The sequence below is a fragment of the Xenopus tropicalis genome, chromosome 1, assembly GCF_000004195.4.
Source record: "Xenopus tropicalis strain Nigerian chromosome 1, UCB_Xtro_10.0, whole genome shotgun sequence".
NCBI lineage: Eukaryota > Metazoa > Chordata > Amphibia > Anura > Pipidae > Xenopus > Xenopus tropicalis.
Window position 1 is genome coordinate 48,720,627 of NC_030677.2, and position 22,451 is coordinate 48,743,077.

At 39.6% G+C, this 22,451-nt stretch overlaps 1 protein-coding gene across 1 annotated transcript; it reads left to right on the top strand.

The window, feature by feature from the left end:
- Positions 1-2,324: 2,324 nt before the first annotated feature.
- Positions 2,325-21,860, top strand: scrg1 (stimulator of chondrogenesis 1). Its single transcript, XM_018091004.2, has 3 exons — positions 2,325-2,396; positions 10,472-10,723; positions 21,646-21,860. Exons 2-3 carry the CDS (start codon positions 10,491-10,493, stop codon positions 21,698-21,700), a joined length of 288 nt encoding a protein of 95 aa, XP_017946493.1. The 5' UTR covers positions 2,325-2,396; positions 10,472-10,490; the 3' UTR covers positions 21,701-21,860.
- The last annotated feature ends 591 nt before the right edge of the window (positions 21,861-22,451 follow it).

The window sequence follows — 22,451 nt, forward strand, 5'->3', positions numbered from 1 at the left end:
CCGTCTTGACTGGGTGCATTTTCTCTGATTTTACTTTTGTTCCTATATAATCTTTTAGACCTTTTCATGCTAGAGAGGTGATTTCAGTACATAGCCTCTTGTAATTCTGTAGAAAAGTATTTGACATATCAGCTTTTTCCTTATCCAAAGCATACTGTATATTCTGATCTGTAAGTGACACTACACTGATTAGTTTTTCCATTTTTGTTTTTAAAATACTTTTAGATATTTGATTAATGTTCCTAAAAATGAATTTCTTTCATTTTAGTCTGTCCTGTCCTGATTTCCTTTTCATGAATTTGTAAAGCTGTGTATAGATACTCAGTGATGTCCCTTTTTGTCTTTTCTAATTTGAATTATCGGTATACTTGCTTTCCACTGTTGATTTCTTCTTCTACTTTTTGTTTTAGAAGAATCGGTTTCAATTTACTTGTGAATACTGGTTACTAAGAGAACTATAACTATATCATTATTTATTTAACATCCTTTCCACACTCCCTGCTTGGCCACTCTATTTTTATAGGACAGCCTGTCATAGTGCTTATTATTTAAAGCTTTCATACGCCAAATTAACCTTTCTGATTTCCATTTAATAATTATCATACAAACAGGGTATTTATTTGTCATGGGTGGTAGGGCATATTATTCACCATTACATCCTCAATAATCCTAGTTACAAGGGTAGATGTAAGAGCAGGGCTGCCATTAGAAACGTTGGGGCCCCACACAAGTTATTTATATGGGGTCCACCATGAACACAAGTGCACTATGCCAACAGTGTAACAGTTCATAAAAAGAGTTGTATGTATGTATGTATAAGCACTACTTATGTACACAGCACTGTACAGCAGAATAGATTAATACAACAGGGGGTTATTAAAATAATAATAAATACAAAGTATAACAATAAATACAAGGTACAGTTGCAATAAAGTAAAGAATTAAAGAGACAAGAGGATGGAGGTCCCGGCCCGTAGAGCTTACAATCGTTTCATTAGTTAATGACGATCAATAACAATCAATTTAGTGGACTCCACAGTCAATGGAGTTTGCCCTAAGTTTATTGTCCCTCCTGCCCTTGCTTTGTGCTGCACAAGCTATGTAAACTGTATACGTTTAGGGCCCCAATAACTAGTCGGTATTACTGCATAAAAATAGTAAAAACATAGTCAAAATAATATGGTAATATGCCATTCTTTTAATTGGTGGTCAGTGAAGTTTATATGTAAGTTATGCAAGTTTCTTTGAAAGTAATGGAAGTTTTTGCACAAGTTACATAATTGCATAAGTGTAGGGGCCAAATGATGTTGCTGTGGGGCCAAATAACCACTGCTGAAACTTCTAATATAATTCAGTAGATGGCTTCCAAAACAAACAGCTGATAATCATCAGCTATAATCATCAGTTCATATAAATAATTAAAATGAATAATAAATGTGTTAATAAGTCAATCGGTTCATTGGGGGAATTAGAATTTAACTTATGTTGTTTAATTCATTGGTGGTCAGTGGAGTTTGCCCCTATCTGCATTGTCTTTTGCTTGTATGCAGGTTACCTACCTTCCTAGGCAAGATACATCAGTTTCTTAACTTTCTAGGCAACTTTTGCGGAATTGATGTAAATAGCGCAGGTTTAAATGTAACCATATACGTAACTTGCTCAATTTGTGTAACTTCCGCAACAACAGTACCCCCTCTCCCCACTGATGGAGACCCTGTAAGAAAGTAACACCTCCCTCCTCAAAATCTTATTATTTTTTTAATTATTTACTCTAGACAACATACAGTGACATCAGTCAAAAAAGGGGGCCTCTTAGCACTCCACAGGAATCCACAGGGCCACAAAATAATAATAAGAACTCTACCACAGAATTAAGTACTTTTTAAACTTTCTCTCATTTCAATTAAAAATCTTTTTTAAAAAAAGACTATGCATTTAATGAAAGTGCCTTATCACAACTGTAACTCATGGTTATATTCAGCACATGAATTTCCAATCATATGTTGTTAAGCTCCAGAAAAAGAAAAGAAAGTGTGACATAGCGTTTGGCCTGGAGCTCATTTACCTTCTCTGCAGACTAAAGACTATCTGTTTTGCTCCTGGAAAAGAAATGATCAGAGATGTTCTGGGATTTGTGCATGGCTGAGGCAGCCAGTTATTCTCAGACACTTCTGCCCAATGCCGGCTGTGAGAGAGAAGTTGTCCTTGCAAAAGAAACAAAGCTTCATTTATGTTGCACTCCTTCAGCCAAGCCAGACCACTCCCCCCCAAATCCAATCCATCTATCTGCCCCTTTACTAATACTGTACTTCATTCTATGCTTATTACATGAAACAACACACAGATAGACCAAGAGCTCTCATAGACTGGCAGAGACATTTGTGCATCTGAAACAGGTAGGATTTGTGCTGTACGTGCTAAAAAGGTTGTTTCTTCTTCTCAGGTTTAGAGAGGAATGGATGGGCTGTACATTGCTATATACTGTATTCATAAGAGAGACTTGGGGTTTTGAATTCATTGTCTGAGGCTCCATTTTTATCACTTTAAAGGCACTTAATGTCAATGCCAGTCTAAACAAGGTCATATTTTTAAGGTGAGTGAAAACCTAAATATCAGTTAATTAGTGCTAGCTACCCAGACATTAGCTGAGGAGGAACTGAAAGTAAAGTTCTTGTTCCCCTTTACACTTTTTTATACTTATAAAAATTTGTTTCTGGAATAGTGCAGGCGAATAAAATCTAATCATAGGAGTTTTCCTACAGTGTTTTTCCAAGAATAGTAAAAAATGTGAATAGTTCCAGCATTACAGCCTAACAATTGGCCTTATATAGAAGAACATTTACATAGTGGACATCTCTGGCTGCCCAAGTCATAGTGCCTGTACAGAACGGAAATATCATTCTATGGTAAATATCAGTTATATTCTTGGAAGAAATACATGTTTGAATAAAACATTATTTCTGGAATAGAAATGTTCCATTGATGGGCTCTACAAAGATGTAATTCAGCAACAGCTCCCTTTGGGCTCAGCCGTATGGAGTTTCACACACGCACATGGCATGCACATGGGGAGCAAAACGCTTTCTTCAAGTGCGCTCAGGTTTCTGTTCAAGGTAATATAAAAATGTACTGTATATCTGACAGGTAAAAGAGAGACTTGTCTAAGCCAATCATTGATATAATCTTTGCAGTGCTAAGATTTAAAGGACATGTCAACCCCAAAAATAAGTTTTTGCCTAATAAAAGAAAACATAATCCTATGCAATTTTCCAATATGAGTTTATTAAAAAATTTCAGTGCTTTAATTTATTTAATTTATTGAAAGCAGCATTTGCTAAACTCCTGGTTGTTTCTTTTTAAACAATGTTGCAAACATCAGTCTCCTCCAGCAAGTCAGGTCGGTCAGTCTGCTGCCTTGTGTTACATTGTTTCAAGAGTCAGAGCCAGAGACACAAAAAACATTATAAATTTGTAATGAACATGTATTGCAAAATTTCTTAGAATTTCGTTTTCTTTTATTAGGCAAAAAATTATATTCTGGGTTGACTTGCCCTTTAAATACATAGGCTCCTATAGGACCAGAAAGTTTGCCCAACCTAACACTAAGGGGCATTTTTTTTAAGGCATTATTATATTTACATAACAAAAGGGAACATTTTGTGTAATTTTTAGTGCATGTTTATAAAGCTATGTGTTTAATAAAGTTGTGAAGCCCCACCCCCTTCAGCCTGTGACTTACAGCATGAATGAGTTATTTGCAGCAGCAAAAAAAATGTTAGACCTAATAATCTGTGCCTTTTTTAAAAAAACAATGACTACAAATTATGTATGTAACTCACATATAATATATTCAGTATCTACTAAGCCTTTTTGGAGTCTTTAAGATAGTAATATCATTTATAAATGTTTTCAAATAAAGAGAGTTAAAAGGGTAGCTCACCTTTTAGTTATTTTTAATGTTATTGAATGACAAATTCTTAGCAACATTTGAGCTTTCAAATTGGGGTCACTGACCCCAGAAGCCAAAAATCTATTGATTTGTAAGGCGACAGTGTTATTTTTCTGTTCAGGTCTTGTCTATTCATATTCCAGTCTGTCATTAACACCACCACTTGATTGGTAGGAAATCTTGACCCTAGAATCCAGATAGTTGTTAGAATTCTAAATTGAATAGGTGCTAGTGCTCAACACTATTATTAATGCTTAGCAGAGGTGGGTTTATAGTTGCGTTGGACCTAGGCTTTACGCCCTTGCCACACTCCCAGCCTGCCCAAACTAAATATGGCCCATCTCTCACCCTACACCTCATCTTCCAAAAATTGCTGAAGTTCAGAGCTGGGCCCCCTAGAGACTATAGGGTTGATTCACTAAAGTGCGATAAGCGTTATCGCATGCTTTTTTGCGTTAAAACTGACATGAAAAAAACGTGTGATTCGCTAAAGTATTATCTTATTATGCGCTAAATAATGCATGATCGCAAGGCGTTAATTTTAACTCATTGTGTTAATTCTTGCGCAGAAATAATACTAACGCATGATTCACAAACACATAGACGCGCTAAATATTGCATAAGTCTGTGTGAAAATTAAAACCTACTTGGGGCAGGCGATAATTATAGAAAACTGTGGTTTGTGAGCTTTTGGCAACACAACATGGACTTGGCAGTGAGATTTTTTCAAGTATGGGGGACAATTATTAATATATGAACGCTCCTATCGTATTTTCTGCGATTTTTCATACTTTTCGCAACAATTTTGTACTTTGCGACAAAATTTGTGCAAAACAAATCATATTATTGCGCCGAGTACAAAAGTTTCGGATTCATTCAAGCTTTGTTATCATGACTTTCCTTGGGCCAGGTTGGAGCTGCAGAGTGCCATTGAGCCCTATGGGAGACTTTCCTTGGGCCGGGTTGGAGCTGCAGAGTGCCATTGAGCCCTATGGGAGACTTTCCTTGGGCCAGGTTGGAGCTGCAGAGTGTCATTGAGCCCTATGGGAGACTTTCCTTGGGCCGGGTTGGAGCTGCAGGGTGCCATTGAGCCCTATGGGAGACTTTCCTTGGGCCGAGTTGGAGCTGCAGAGTGCCATTGAGCCCTATGGGAGACTTTCCTTGGGCCGGGTTGGAGCTGCAGAGTGCCATTGAGCCCTATGGGAGACTTTCCTTGGGCCAGGTTGGAGCTGCAGAGTGCCATTGAGCCCTATGGGAGGCTTTCCTTGGGCCAGGTTGGAGCTGCAGAGTGCCATTGAGCCCTATGGGAGACTTTCCTTGGGCCAGGTTGGAGCTGCAGAGTGCCATTGAGCCCTATGGGAGACTTTCCTTGGGCCAGGTTGGAGCTGCAGAGTGCCATTGAGCCCTATGGGAGACTTTCCTTGGGCCAGGTTGGAGCTGCAGAGTGCCATTGAGCCCTATGGGAGACTTTCCTTGGGCCAGGTTGGAGCTGCAGAGTGCCATTGATTCCTATGGGAGACTTTCCTTGGGCCAGGTTGGAGCTGCAGAGTGCCATTGAGCCCTATGGGAGACTTTCCTTGGGCCAGGTTGGAGCTGCAGAGTGCCATTGAGCCCTATGGGAGACTTTCCTTGGGCCGGGTTGGAGCTGCAGAGTGCCATTGAGCCCTATGGGAGACTTTCCTTGGGCCAGGTTGGAGCTGCAGAGTGCCATTGAGTCCTATGGGAGGCTTCCAAAATCATGCACTGAAGGATCAAAGTTGGAATCCAGGATCCAGCTGTTTACGAACGTTAAATACGAAAATTTTCGGTTCACCAATACGATATTATCGTGACTAAACCGCTCATCGCGAGTTAAATAACGCAAACACCATTGCATTTAAATTAACGCAAGTATCCTTTAAAGAAGCGAATAAAAAAGCGAAAAATAAGAAGCGATAAAATTTTTACCGCATGCTATAAAAAGCGCTTTAGTGAATCAACCCTTATGGGTTTTATTATTATGGGTCTTACTATCTGACACTGCATGCAGTTATCTAATGTTGGAGACCCTGATTCAAATTCCAGACCAGATAATTTTGTACTTGCCCTAGATGGCTGTATTGATAGCAATAGTTTAAATATGGACTATTTTCTGGGATATAGTTTCTCTTTATTACAATGCTTCCTCTAAAGGACATGGATAAATTCATCCCCTCCCCATACATATTTCATGTGTTTCAATATATCATTCATTACAACTAACATCTATAATACACAATCATGCATTCACATTGCACAGGAAAGCCTTATTTTTGCTTTGTCATTTTTTTAAATGAAAGAGCAGTTCAGACTGGCATAGTTAGAAGCTACAAGTGCAGTTACCAACGTTTTTAGTTTATATTGGCCGAGTATAGCAGAGACTTTCTGCAGTAATCTCTCGGTGGTTACATCTTACGATGCAAAAAAAAAAAGATATGGCGCCAAGTTGTTTGGCATCTTAGCAAAGCCAAAAGAGTATCAAGCCTGCAGTTTTTCCCAGGTCTTAGCAGAAACAAGGGGGCTGTATTACAACGAGAAAAGCCAAACTTCTTATTTATAGTCCATGTAGACCTTAATGTTAGCTTTTTGGGGTTTTAAGCACCGCTATAATTTAATGAATCGTTTTAACTCTCCATGGAAGCCTAAACATGCTGAGAAGGAATAGATAGTCTTTCTGTACTGAACCTTAGAAAGGTGCATAAATGTGGCCAAACTGTGGTTAAATGGTGATGTGGTCAGATGTGAGGATTCCTGTGTTCAAATCTCTTACAATACAATAGGGAACACATGGGGCAGTTCTGGGCCAACAGATAAAAAGCTGACTTTGCTAAAATACAATTTCTATAAATTGTGCATATCTTTCTGTTCTGGGCATCTTAAAAATACATATAATATATTGGATACAAAAGACCCAATTGGCCTCCAAAATATTTAATCTTATGCCCCCTGTCAAAAAATGAAAATAATGGCTAAAACCAATAAAACCAATTGGGGGACCACTTTGTTTGGCCATTTAAGTGCAAAGAAAATTTTGCCAGATATGGAGAAGATGTAAATTCCTTCAGCACCATGTAATCTCTCCATTAGTAATTGGCCCTGCCAGCAGCTGATGCGGTCCCCGATCTGACTAAAAATCAAGCCTGCTTGACCGAGATCTGCCCAATTTCAGGCCAGATGTCGGTCGGGCAGGCCCGTCGTTAGTGCCCATACATGGGCGATAAGCTGCCGAATTGGTCTAAGGGACTGAATCGGCAGCTAGAATCGGCCCGTGTATGGCCACCTTAAAATTAGATTCAAGCCCAAGATACTAGATTTCCATGCCAGCTATTTTAAGCTAGACCACTGTGCCGCCATGCGGATTCTTAGGTGCATATGAGCACATTATACAAAAATAGGCAGAAAGGTGGAAACATTGGACCGCATGTTATTATTTTTGATAGATGCCAGGCAACTCATGGTGTCATATAGATTAACTTGTAACCCAGACAGTCATGAGATCATTTAAAGGTTGCTACATGTCAAGTGACCTGTAGTAGTCTATCCACAGGTAGCATTTCCTACTGATTGGATGTTATGGATTAATAATAGGGGGAGTTTTTATTACATTGCCACAATTAGTATATATGGGGCCGGACGGTTGGTTATCCAAGTCAGTGCCAAATATTTTATAATCTACGTTTCTTTTATGTAATTGAAACTTGTAATGTTTGTTAACATTGTTTAATCTGTTCATACTATAAGAAGTAACTATGCTAGGTATATACACAGTTTAATTAGAAACTCAATCCACCAACTAATTCTTCTCCAAACCTCAAAGCTATATCCTCTTGTTTCACAATAAACTCATCATTAGAACTTTCATTACACTATTAGCAACAAAATTGACTTATGGGTATTCAAAAGTCAGCCTACAAAAATGAAATATCTGTGCACTTTTTTTTCAAAAAACAACGGTTACAATAATTTCAAATCCAAAAACTCACTAGCGAAATGCAAATTAAATTAATTTACTTTTAGCCTATAAACAAAGGCAAAAAACCCCTTCAACTACATATATTTTATCAAGATTGATAGCTTTTGTCCCATTTAGGCCCATTTAGCCCATCTCCAAAGATGTAGATCAATATCTGGTCTAAAATTGGTTGATCAGGCAGACTTGATTTTCCAATTGGATAGGGGACCGCATCAGCTCAGTTTTAATTCGGCCAAATGATCAAATTAGCCTGGTATTGCCCACCATAGGTAGGCAATATCTGCTTGCTTGGTGACCAAATGAGTGGATTGGACCATGTATGGCCACCTTAACTAAGAGGTTAGAGTGCTCTGAGTGCTCTGTGACCACATTCAAATGCAAAAAGAGTTGGGGAGCAACAAAGCATAAAAAGTTCCTGGGGTGAAAAATAAAGACTGTTATTGGCTATTTGGTAGCCCCTATATGGGCTGGCAGTCTACAGGAGACTCTGTTTGGCAGTATACATGGGCTTTATGCCCCCAAATGCTTTGAGGCCACTGGGAGCAGCATCAAAGGAGGTGGTGAGCAACATGTTGCTCACAAGCTACTGATTGGGGATCACTGCTCTAATTTATTAAAAGCTTTGCTCATGTTTTTCACATACAATATGGCTGGAACTGAATGTTTTTAGTGTTTTTAGTACCAAATGTGTTATTCAGCAATGTATTGACCAGTGTGTGAGTTTTATTCTGTAAGCTACAGGCTTACAATCTGCATGCTCTATGCTTTTTGTGGACACTGCTTCAGGGATTTTATTTTAACTCTGCTGCAACTTTTGCATGTGACTTGAAGCTTGCCCCTTCACAGAAAGAGTGAGTGTGCTTCTGCTGAATTCAGCCACACAATTATAATGACCCTGACCTCTGTCTGGTCCTTGGATTTGAAGCTTTGCTTTGTCGTGATTTTTTGGCTTGTTGTGCAGACATTTGCTGCCTGACCCCAAGCTGGGACATTATGTACTTTTCCTGTCTGCCAAAATATTGTCAGGCTTTTATTGTGATTGTGATTTTTTTTCTGTGGGTATTGTTGCATGAAGCCTGGAGCCCCAAAGCGGTATCAGCTGAGTTCTCCAGTCCCTTGAACCAGACTGACACCCTGAATCTGAAGCAACAATCATTGTATCTTCTGCCTGCTCTGGTTTTATGTATTTATTTCTAAGAATTACATTATTCCTTTCCCTCAGCTTTTATGCCTCCTGCTGATTGCACGTGGATTTGTGGCACTACCCATGAGTGTTCATATGCAGCTGTGCTTTTTGGAGTAATGATCATTCCAGCTAATTAACTGGATGCTTACATAACAATCATACTGCATAGAATAAAATACATTTCTTTTTATACAGTATTTATATCACACACCATATAAGACAAATTGGTCAGCTATGACCCATAGGATGTGTTGTTAACTTGTAAATAGGCTGCATTGTCAAAAAGTAACCCCCCCCCATATGTAATGAAAGGGTTTGCCCAATGCAGTAACCTATAGCCAGGGGTGTAACTATAAAGCACCCCATCAGGGTGCAGCATACTGTATAAGCCCCCCACCAGGGTGCAGCATACTGTATAATGCCCCCATCAGGGTGCAGCATACTGTATAAGGCCCCCACCAGGGTGCAGCATACTGTATAAGCCCCCCGCCAGGGTGCAGCATACTGTATAAGGTCCCCACCAGGTTGCAGCATACTGTATAAGGCCCCCACCAGGGTGCAGCATACTGTATAAGCCCCCCGCCAGGGTGCAGCATACTGTATAAGGCCCCCACCAGGGTGCAGCATACTGTATAAGGCCCCCACCAGGGTGCAGCATACTGTATAAGGCCCCCATCAGGGTGCAGCATACTGTATAAGGCCCCCACCAGGGTGCAGCATACTGTATAAGGCCCCCACCAGGGTGCAGCATACTGTATAAGGCCCCCATCAGGGTGCAGCATACTGTATAATGCCCCCATCAGGGTGCAGCATACTGTATAAGGCCCCCATCAGGGTGCAGCATACTGTATAAGGCCCCCACCAGGGTGCAGCATACTGTATAAGGCCCCACCAGGGTGCAGCATACTGTATAAGGCCCCCATCAGGGTGCAGCATACTGTATAAGGCCTCCACCAGGGGGCAGCATACTGTATAAGGCCCCCATCAGGGTGCAGCATACTGTATAAGGCCCCCATCAGGGTGCAGCATACTGTATAAGGCCCCCATCAGAGTGCAGCATACTGTATAAGGCCCCCATCAGGGTGCAGCATACTGTATAAGGCACCCACCAGGGTGCAGCATACTGTATAAGACCCCCACCAGGGTGCAGCATACTGTATAAGGCCCCCACCAGGGTGCAGCATACTGTATAAGCCCCCCCCCCCCCCCCCCCCAGGGTGTAGCATACTGTATAAGGCCCCCACCAGGGTGCATGGGACACTTTTAGTTGTCGAACATGTCGAGGCTGTTGGTGCAATTGCACGGAAACCCAAAGAACAGACGTATTCATTTTTTTCATCCCCAGGTTTGTAAAGATTACAGAGATGCGGGTTCAACTCATTGTATTGCTGATCACCATCGTTGGAATCAGTGCCACTCCTACCAGCAGACTCTCGTGTTACAAGAAGATTTTAAGGGACCGAAACTGCCATAACATCCCAGAGGGGGTGGACAGTCTAACGCCCATACATGGGAACCTTCAAGACCACTTCTGGGAGGGAAATGGATGTGAGATGGTCTGTTACTGCAACTTTAATGAGCTGTTCTGCTGTCCAAAGTAAGATTAAACTCTTTCATTACACAGACAATAAATAATAAGGCTTATGTTATGTTTTATATGTTGCCAAGATTTTTTTTTTTATATATAAAATTCTTTGTGCTGAAAACAAGGTTTTAAAGAGTTTTTCAGTCAAATAATTTCACTTTTTTGTTCTTAACTTTTTTCAATTTCCCTTTTATCTGGTTTGTTTCTCTGCACTCTTACTGTTGTGTTTAAGCACCAGCCCAGGGTAGCAGGTAACAGACTAGAATCAACAGGGGTGCCTACTGGCTAAGCTCCCCCCAATGATGTATAATTCCAGATTGCTCCTGTGTTTGAAGGATCCTATACACATACAAACATATACATATGTATATTGGATAATGAACTCAGTATTAAACAGTATAAGAATATTTGTAGTCGCACAGGCATGAAAGCTGCAAGGCCAAATGTGTTTATACAGGTTAAGGAAATCCAAAATGGCTTCCAATATCATCATGCTTGTGAGCCAACACACTTGGCATCATTAAGCAGGGCCTAAAACTGATTACATCATAATGTGTGTGGTTATTTATAGTTCTTATGTAACATATTTATAAATAGGCAGATAGATTACAAGCATTCCCCTTTTCCTGCCAATTTGACCACAAGAGGGTACTGTTTCTTTACATGAGGGGAACTTGTCTGACGCCCACTGGCTTCTCCCACTTCAGCTCCATAGCAGCAACAAGTTACATATCTCTGCACAGCAGCGTTGTTACAATACCATTAAAACAAATTAAGCACTCACTCCCACAATTCCTCTCCAGTTCATAATGAGGGATTTGAGCACCTCAGACATTTACTTTGAAGGGATAAGAATCCAGCAAACACAATACATCACAGGGGGACGAAACAGATTAGTCAGTTATAAAGAGGAGACTTGAATTACTTATTTAGTATGATAACTAACACCACGGTAGGGTCGGATGCATAGATAATAACTCATTTAGCTATCCACATGGGGTGACATTAACACTTAAATGAAAGGCATTGCAGACCAGATTTTATGTCCAAGGACTGGGGCCCTATAAATGCAATGATGGTTCAGGCACTAGTTCTGAAACTGGCCAAACTGCACAGTCCTATCTATAAACAGTCACCTTAAAGGGGAACTCTGCCCAAACACAACTTAACCTTTTTGTAAAGAAAACATAATTCCAAGCAACTTTGCAATATACAGTGGAGGAAATAATTATTTGACCCCTCACTGATTTTGTAAGTTTGTCCAATGACAAAGAAATGGAAAGTCTCAGAACAGTATCATTTCAATGGTAGGTTTATTTTAACAGTGGCAGATAGCACATCAAAAGGAAAATCGAAAAAATAACTTTAAATAAAAGATAGCAACTGATTTGCATTTCATTGAGTGAAATAAGTTTTTGAACCCTCTAACAAAAAAAGACTTAATACTTAGTGGAAAAACCCTTGTTTGCAAGCACAGAGGTCAAACGTTTCTTGTAATTGATGACCAAGTTTGCGCACATTTTAGGAGGAATGTTGGTCTCACTCCTCTTTGCAGATCATCTCTAAATCCCTAAGGTTTCGAGGCTGTCTCTGTGCAACTCTGAGCTTCAGCTCCCTCCATAGGTTTTCTATTGGATTAAGGTCCGGAGACTGACTAGGCTACTCCATGACCTTAATGTGCTTCTTCTTGAGCCACTCCTTTGTTGCCTTTGCTGTATGTTTTGGGTCATTGTCGTGCTGGAACACCCATCCACGACCCATTTTCAGTTTCCTGGCAGAGGGAAGGAGGTTGTCGTTCAGGATTTCACGATACATGGCTCCGTCCATTTTCCCGTTAATGCGAATAAGTTGTCCTGTGCCCTTAGCAGAAAAACACCCCCAAAGCAAAATGTTTCCACCCCCATGCTTGACGGTGGGGACGGTGTTTTGGGGGTCATAGGCAGCATTTTTCTTCCTCCAAACACAGCGAGTTGAGTTAATGCCAAAGAGCTCTATTTTGGTCTCATCAGACCACAGCACCTTCTCCCAGTCACTCACAGAATCATTCAGGTGTTCATTGGCAAACTTCAGACGGGCCTGCACATGTGCCTTCTTGAGCAGGGGGACCTTGCGAGCCCTGCAGGATTTTAATCCATTGCGGTGTAATGTGTTTCCAATGGTTTTCTTGGTGACTGTGGTCCCTGATAATTTGAGGTCATTAACTAACTCCTCCCGTGTAGTTCTAGGATGCTTTTTCACCTTTCTCAGAATCATTGACACCCCACGAGGTGAGATCTTGCGTGGAGCCCCAGAGCGAGGTCGATTGATGGTCATTTTGTGCTCCTTCCATTTTCGAACAATCGCACCAACAGTTGTCACCTTCTCTCCCAGCTTCTTGCTAATGGTTTTGTAGCCCATTCCAGCCTTGTGCAGGTCTACAATTTTGTCTCTGACATCCTTGGACAGCTCTTTGGTCTTTCCCATGTTGGAGAGTTTGGAGTCTGCTTGATTGATTGATTCTGTGGACAGGTGTCTTTTATACAGGTGACTAGTTAAGACAGGTGTCCTTAATGAGGTTGACTAATTGAGTAGAAGTGTCTAACCACTCTGTGGGAGCCAGAACTCTTAATGGTTGGTAGGGGTTCAAAAACTTATTTCACTCAATGAAATGCAAATCAGTTGCTATCTTTTATTTAAAGTTATTTTTTCGATTTTCCTTTTGATGTGCCATCTGCCACTGTTAAAATAAACCTACCATTGAAATGATACTGTTCTGAGACTTTCCATTTCTTTGTCATTGGACAAACTTACAAAATCAGTGAGGGGTCAAATAATTATTTCCTCCACTGTATATCAATTAAAAATATACAGCCCTGCTCTCCTGCTGATCTTGCTAACTACTTTGAGTTAAAATGTAACAGTAGTCAACTGTCCTCTGCACGCATGATTTAAGTAAGAAAAGGAACATTCTGGGGTTCTTTAGTTGTTGTGGGTTATTTAGTTCCTGCATGCTGTCTGTAAGCTGTGCATAAGTTGTTACCATTTGTAACATCAATATTTTAGTCCCTCCTCCCCTGCCAGGATTTCAAATAATGCAGAAAAAGATTAACTGTTTTGCAAGTGGATTTTAGCACACTTTGATGGAATAAATAAGTGATAGCTATATTTGGGGTTTTTGTGTTGTGTGTCTTTTTAGCTTGGAAGCCACAGTTCTACTTTTAGATAAGGTTCCAAAGTGAAATGGAGTAAGCTAGAGAAAGCTCATTAAAATACTCAGACAGCTACAAACCCTTGGCAAGGACTGTTGCACAGATCCTTTCCTTGCCCTTTCTTATATCCCACATTATATCAAACATTATATCTGTTTATTCTTAACCTGTTTTGTGTAATTGCATCATATCATCATATTGTGTTCTTCCTATTATTAGTTAGTTATTTTTATCTCTATCCACCTAAATAATCTATTCCCCTCTATTCCTGCAGCCCCCTCTACCATATTTTTATTTCTGCTATATATATATATCTTAAAGGCAGTATTGCCATTTCTTATTTTAAGCACAGTTGCTACTGTCTGCTTCACAGTTCCTATTTGTCAGCGCAACCAATCAGTGGGACTTAAGTAGCATATGGTACTTGTTAGACAAACAATATATTTGCACTTTGGGTATCATACCTGCTGCAGCACCCTACAGTTCAGTTTGAATGATTTATCCTTAGAAGCCTGTGCAGTTCCTTGGTGGTTGCAAATAGACCAGTATCATAATGTAATCCAAAGGAGAGTGCTGCAAAAAGTTGTAGCAAGTTGGTCCCTGGTCCAAATGCTAAATAATTAATTGTATCTCCAGTCTTCTCCATTGAGTTTGCACAGTTTACTGTCTTTAGAATTATGTTGAGCTTTTTAAAGCAGATTTTTTTTATGTATTTATTTTGAATGAATTATTAGCCATCCTAGTCTGCATTCTTACAGTCTCCAACTGAGAATCCTGCCACAGACTCCAGCAACAGATTGATTGTGAGGCTAAAATGGTATTGTTTCTTAACCTCTAGCAGCCAAAATACTTCTTACTAAGTCAAAAACCATAAAAATATTAAGACCAATTCAAATTGTTTTAGAACATTGCTATGTTTACCATGTTAATAGTTAATTTTAAGATGGACAGATCCTTTATTCTATTGCTGGTAGGTTATCCCATTTTTGGTGGGCACAGATTTTATTTCTAACAAAACCAAGCTGTTATAAACATAGCTAACGAGTGGGAAATATAAATTGCCCTGAATTCTAAGGGCTATAGCACATGGGGCATTTTGTCCAACACTGCCATCTGGTGGAAAACATTGGCACCTCGTACATGAGTACATGAAAAGCTCCCTATAGGATGTTATTCTGCACCAAAATAACCTCAGGACCTGTGACCAAAGCCCTAAAAAAATTCTACTACTAGTTACAAATTTGTAATCTTTTTAAACTTTGAGTTTGTGTGAAGGTTTATGCTTTAAACCGGTTTAACAATTCAATAGCTAAAAAGAATGGTAAACTTTAAAATAGTCTTTCTGAGTGGTGGTGATAGTAGTACCCAAAGGCAATTTGCATTTATTCTGCTTTTTGAAAAAAGAAAACGTAGTAAATAACATCAAATAAAAAAATTGCTTAGAATATGCCAATTTAACCTAAAACCTGTAATTCTGACTGGAACACAGTGTCTGAAACCATACCTCTTTATTTGTTTCAGTTTAGTCAGTAGCAGAGATGTCTGTAGGGTGGCAATTGCCTTGAGTCCTGCACACAGCGAGAAGGTGCACACAGAGCAGTACTTGGCAGTAAGATTGTTCAAAAGTCCAGTACTGTCTTTTATATTCCCCTATTTGCTTACATAATAATGGTGATGGCTGTGGGGTAGTTGATATACTTGGGAACCTATAGTAATAATTTCTGAAAATAAACTATAGCAGGGTGAGATACTGACAGTAGCACTTAAATATACTGCATATCAGTTTTACCCAAACTGCAACTTTTTTTTTTTTTTTATTTATAGTTTCCGGCAGCTTTGCACACAAATAGGCCTTAGGAAAAGTGTAATACATCAAACTGATGAGCAAATGACAGCAGTACTACATATGGAAGCATTTCTTCCCCCCCGGCTGGGGCAAGAAGCCCCGTGTTCAGTGCTCATGCCTATGTATGAGATGTTTGCATAGAAGGAAGGCACAGCAGGTCTAAACTTGGGATTCTGAGCAGCAAAGTCCTCAGACTAACTCTTATAAAAGTATGATTAAATGATTAAATAAATGTTCCATATTATACTTCCATAAGGGTTGCAAAAGCTACTAAAACGCTAATGTTTTTCATATCTTTATTTTTTGACATTCAACTAAACTCATTTCCACGAATGTCTGACATTTACTGAAAAATCCGAAATAAAAAAGTCTGCGCAGAAAAACTGCAACTTTTTTGAATTGTCGCCTCGAAAAATCAACTTGTCCCACCAAAACCAGCATCAGAAATCCAAAGACTCTTAAGTTTTCAGGCAAAAGAAGGATCTTTCAGGAAAGGGAAGGGACATTTGCTATTGACTTCTACATGATCTCTGCAACTTTTAGCTAGCGAATTGTCGGATTCATATTTTTAACTGTTTGGACGCATAGTAAATTTGTGGCATTTTTTTCACGCAACGTTTAGTGCTAAAAGTCTGAATCGGGAAAAAACATATGTGATGGTTAGTAAATGGCCCCCTAACTGTCCTCCAGCTGTTGTATTACTTCCCACATTCCCAGCTGTACAGTTTCTAAAGGTTTGTGGTTTCTGAAAGCTGTTTGTTATCCTCGATGTAATACATTATTTTCAGTCACTGTGGAAAAAGACACCATAGAATGTAATTGATATAACTATGGTAGTTCTTAGTACAGTTGGTGCATAATAAAAGTACAGTAACTTTCCAGTGTATTTATATACTGGTTTCACTGTTTTCGTTCAATAATTCTGCCTCAAATTTCTTGCAGATTGTGTTGTACTTACAAGAGATACAGTTCTGTCTTCACCCTTATCCCCACCTGAAACCTGTTCATTGTGATATTCCTTGAGAACAAAATGACTTGATTGGCTTTCGTCTGATAACATAAGGGAATGTACAAGAAAGAAACACAACTCTACCTAAGCTTGCTCATGGTTTGAACAATAATGTTTTTTTCATATACAGTGGTGTGAAAAACTATTAGAGACAATGAGACAAAACTATGAGACAACTCATCCGAGAGGCCACAAAAGACCCCAGGACAACATCTAAAGAACTGCAGGCCTCACTTGCCTCAATTAAGGTCAGTGTTCACGACTCCACCATAAGAAAGAGACTGGGCAAAAACGGCCTGCATGACAGATTTCCAAGGCGCAAACCACTGTTAAGCAAAAAGAACATTATGGCTCGTCTCAATTTTGCTAAAAAACATCTCAATGATTGCCAAGACTTTTGGGAAAATACCTTGTGGACCGACGAGACAAAAGTTGAACTTTTTGGAAGGTGCGTGTCCCGTTACATCTGGCGTAAAAGTAACACAGCATTTCAGAAAAAGAACATCATACCAACAGTAAAATATGGTGGCGGTAGTGTGATGGTCTGGGGTTGTTTTGCTGCTTCAGGACCTGGAAGGCTTGCTGTGATAGATGGAACCATGAATTCTACTGTCTACCAAAAAATCCTGAAGGAGAATGTCTGGCCATCTGTTCGTCAACTCAAGCTGAAGCGATCTTGGGTGCTGCAGTAGGACAATGACCCAAAACACACCAGCAAATCCACCTCTGAATGGCTGAAGAAAAACAAAATGAAGACTTTGGAGTGGCCTAGTCAAAGTCCTGACCTGAATCCTATTGAGATGTTGTGGCATGACCTTAAAAAGGCGGTTCATGCTAGAAAACCCTCAAATAAAGCTGAATTACAACAATTCTGCAAAGATGAGTGGGCCAAAATTCCTCCAGAGCGCTGTAAAAGACTCGTTGCAAGTTATCGCAAACGCTTGATTGCAGTTATTGCTGCTAAGGGTGGCCCAACCAGTTATTAGGTTCAGGGGGCAATTACTTTTTCACACAGGGCCATGTAGGTTTGGATTTTTTTCCTCCCTAAATAATAAAAACCCTCATTTAAAAACTGCATTTTGTGTTTACTTGTGTTATCTTTGACTAATAGTTAAATGTGTTTGATGATCAGAAACATTTTGTGTGACAAACATGCAAAAGAATAAGAAATCAGGAAGGGGGCAAATAGTTTTTCACACCACTGTAATGCACAAGCTCATCCCTGTACTAGGCACAATTTAATAAAGCAAAGAATTGAGGTTAGGATGCTTTTCAATTAACACGGGCAATGAACAAATGCACTTTAAGGATCAGTAAAGAACATATTCCATTTAGATGTAAGGTTTTGAGGCCTCAGCTTCCCTAACGCCAATAGACTGTGCCAAGCATTTTGGCAGAGCGAGCAGTTCTGGAGGGCCATTATGTACTTACAATAGCACTCTTGTTCTGACTTCATTCACTGTTGGCTTTTAAACATGTTAAAAAGTAGGCAAGATGTATTAGCATGTGTTCTCTTGTATTATGCAAAAACAATGCTTTCCTTTAGTTTAACCTTATATGCTTTGTTGCTATTAATCGGAAGCTATCTTGTGGGGTGACTGGCCCCATTTTACTCTTTATTAAAGCAGTTTACATTTTTTCTGCTTTGTAAAGTACTGTTTTATTTTTTAAAAAACACACTAAAACATAATCTAGTCTGAGATTATAGATTATCTTCTTACTATTTTAGACTGGGCCAGAAAAGTCTTTGTAGTGTTTAAACACTGAAAACTGTTAGGCAGGGTCAGCACATAAATGGGCAAAGTTAAAGACACTTATTTGTGTATGCTCTAACTAGAATAAACTAGTCACAGGCCCATGCCATATGAGCATTTACTGATTACTGTAAAAAAGCCATGGCAATCTTTGGTGATTGTGACTTCTGATTCACCTAAATGAGAAATATGCTGCTTTTGGCAGACAGTGATACTTGCAGGAGGGAATTGCTTGGAAACACAGAAGACACAATTCAAAAGTGATTCCTGCTAACCAGTACCATTGTCTGCCACTGGCAGTGATTATCCAGTTATGTGAAAAGCAACTATTGAAAGGCTGAGTTTATTCTTAGCGCTTATTCCATTAAATTGTAATGTATCCCTATGGCAGCACAATACTCAGTAGTGATAAGCAAATTTTTTCACCAGACGTAGATTTGCAGCGAATTTCTACATTTCGACTTTGGTGAATTATTTCGCGAAACTTCAGTGAAAATCCACCGCGGAAAATTTCATTGCGTGTCAAAATAGGTTAAGGTCACTTCAAAATGGGCACGGTCACGGAAAAAAGATGCACATGACAAAAAATACACGTACACCAAAAAATTAGTGCAACAAACGCATTTTGTTAGTTTGTCACCGTTTCGTGAATTTTACGCTGAAGCAAACTGGACAGATTTGCTCATCACTAATCAACAGGGTTACACCCCAATCATAATCTTAAAATTCCCCCTCCAAAGAAAAAATACTCAGAAAGTTGGAATGGATTAGGGTGGATTTGGACAAAGCATCTTCTAGGACCCTACAACTGTATGATGTCCTTACACCTGGAAATCTATATCTGTAGTGTTAAGCTTAGAATTCTGACCTGTGCCCATCAGATTTACTTCCAGAAATCCCCAGTGATGGCACAAAAATGACTAAAGACTTGCAGATAAAAAGACCTTTTTTTCCTGGAAAGATCTCCTTCCCGCTCAGGATGTCTGCCCAGTTGTTTACACATGAGAAGCATTCAGGAAAGACAGATAGGCTAAAGACTACAGAGCTTTTTTAGGACTTCTAAGTGAAAGCAGAAAGAAAGATGGCTAAAATCTATAGGGCTTCTTTTGGACTTCTTCTAATTGAAGAAGTCCGAAAGGGCAATATCCATGTTTCAATGAGAGTTAATATCTTCATAAAAAATAAGGAATTAAAAAGGATGTGGTCAAGAACAACAAATGGGAGTTTGCAGAGATGCCTGATCAACTGACTCCTGGGATTATTTCAAATAAGAGGGGGAAGATGAGGCAGCATCGGTTTTAAGCTCTTAATTGTATCCTTCATTGCTCCCTTAACTATAGAAAAAGCCAATAATTCTCCCAGAGATGTTGAAGAACCTTTAGAAAGCATTATCCTTCACGCTTTTAACATTTGCTTGCTTTCTGTCACCTTCTATTGACACATGTTTTCAGTCAGACATTATACTCAGAAAAAAAACTAACAAAAAGATTCTTCAACAAAGGGAAGGAACACATACTGGGTAATACAAAGCAGACTGCAAAGGGACACTCCTGTCTTTTAACTTCACAGTTGCAGGGTCTCCCCCAATTGCCTGTCCCCCTGTAGGCATGATAGCAGCATGGTGAAGCCACCAGAGACATCCTCTGCTAATGTGCTAGAAGTGTCTGCTACATGTACTGGAATTGCTAGCCCCCACTAAATGTAGCCACCAATCTTTCAGTAACCAGACAGCAGCCCACACCTTCCAACTTATGACAGGCCCAGCAAGATAGGATACAGGGTGACGGGGTGCTGAGGAGGAACAGGCCTGCACTGTGGATTCTGGCAAATGCCAGAGGGGCTGCTGAAAGATGCCATAGACAGTTACTATTTATTGGGCTGGTGGGGGATATTTGGGCCTCTGCCAGAGCTTATTTTGAATCCCAGTCTACGCCTGGGGAGGGACATTAAATGGCTCCTTAAGTTAATAGGGGAAGACGTACTCCTTGTTTAGCTTATCAAAGTTGGCAGGAGCAACACAGTACCCACTGCAAGTACACACCAGTTCACCTGGATAAAACTTAGTATAGGTGGAGAATTATGAAGACTTAGGGAGGCTTAGCCTTCCCAAGAAGGCTAGGAGAAAGCCTTCTATTGGAAGCGACCCCAAAAAAATATTCTCCCTCCACCCTTGAAACCTAGTCGCCAATAGTAAGGTCTGGCAGGAGGCATTTTATGATTAAGAGGAAATAGATGTACTGGTGGGTGGGACATCTCTGAGTACTGCACTGCTGTGAGGAAAGGAAAGGAGGGCCGTGATCTTTTAGTTCTCCCTGACACATGACTGTTCTGATCAAAAATGCATGTGTACCACTGCCCTAAATCTGTGCTCTATCTGCTCTTATTAGACTGTCGTGTTCATCAGAGCAGGCTATCTCACATGAAAAATTCTAAATATATATTACTTTCATTATTGAGCTTTGTTACACATCTGATTTTTATGCTAGAATTGTTAGGTAATGCAACACACATAAAATCCATAGCTGAATGGCTAATTATCAGTTATATGGAAACCAGTATACTCTGAAGTATGCATTTAAATATAATACCAATTAGCCATGCATTTGGAGTTTATATAAAGTACCAGGTTTTAAATGGGACTGGAAGTATTACTGGGTGGGGATTTATAGCGTTTAGCCTTTGCCTTTCCATCAGTTAAATGCAGTAGGTCATTTGCAGTCTCAGATTTCTCTGCTGATTTTTCATGATATCAGGCCAGTGACATGGGCAAGATCAGTTGAGATGCTGCAGATGGATGAGGAGTCTTTTCTAGGAAAAGACAATTTCAAATGACAGATATATAGAATGCTAATATGTTTAACAAACATGTATGTGCTTTTATTACTAATTTCTTTAATTTTATAAAACAAACGGGGCACAGAGACACTAAGAAATACCCCAACAGAAAAACACAATTTTTTAAACCAAACGTAATCATTATTTTCTAACAATATCCCACTTTGCTCAATAAAACAGATTATTTTCAAGTGCAAAATGAAGAAAAAATATTTGTTATGCTACTGTTCCTTGCAAAATTACACAAATACAAAACCAGCAGACACATTTAACAACAATCTTCTTTTTTGTGTTCTTTTTAGGGATATATTCTTTGGACCAAAAATATCCTTTGTGATTCCCTGCAACATTCCATGAAATAGGAAGCGACCAACTGAAGAAAAACAAAGGTTATGTGATGCTCTGTAAGATAAATACCTCTTCATTCATTGGTATTTCCCAGTGTAAGGCTGATGCCACACGTGGCGTTTTTCTGCTACATTTTTTCTCAGCCTAAAAACACCGCACAACCCACACAGCCCCTGACTATGGCTTTTTTCAGCCTAGTACTGGTGACGTAAGCAAATCCCGTTTCCATGGTGCTAATAGTGCGAAATAGTAAAAAACGCTGCGTATTTCCGCTAGGTCTGGCAGCTGCCTTTGCGTATACATAGGAATAGCTTGCTTTGCAAATACTGGCGTATTTCAGCCAACGCTTGAAAAATCCGTGCTAAGGCATTTTCTAGCATATTTCCGCATTGTGTGGTTTGCTTCGCGTCTTTTCAAGTTATTTCTATGGATGATGATATCAGGCGTTTTTCAGCCGCCGAGAGAATTAGAAAATACGCAGCAGAAAAACGCCACGTGTGGCATCAGCCTAACAGTGATTTATCCCATGCCCTTGTTTATATACAAGTCCCTTATTATGTATTACAGTACACCTTTATTCAAGTATTTACGTATTTTCATGTGTGCTGTTATCATACCGCTAATGCAGAGATTAGAAATTTTGTAAGAAGTTAAGAAGTCTATTCCTGGATAAATAAGAAGTTAAGAAGTCTATTCCAGGATAAATAATATGAACATGAATATGTAATGGTTCAACATGGGGAAGTAATATTAAAGTACA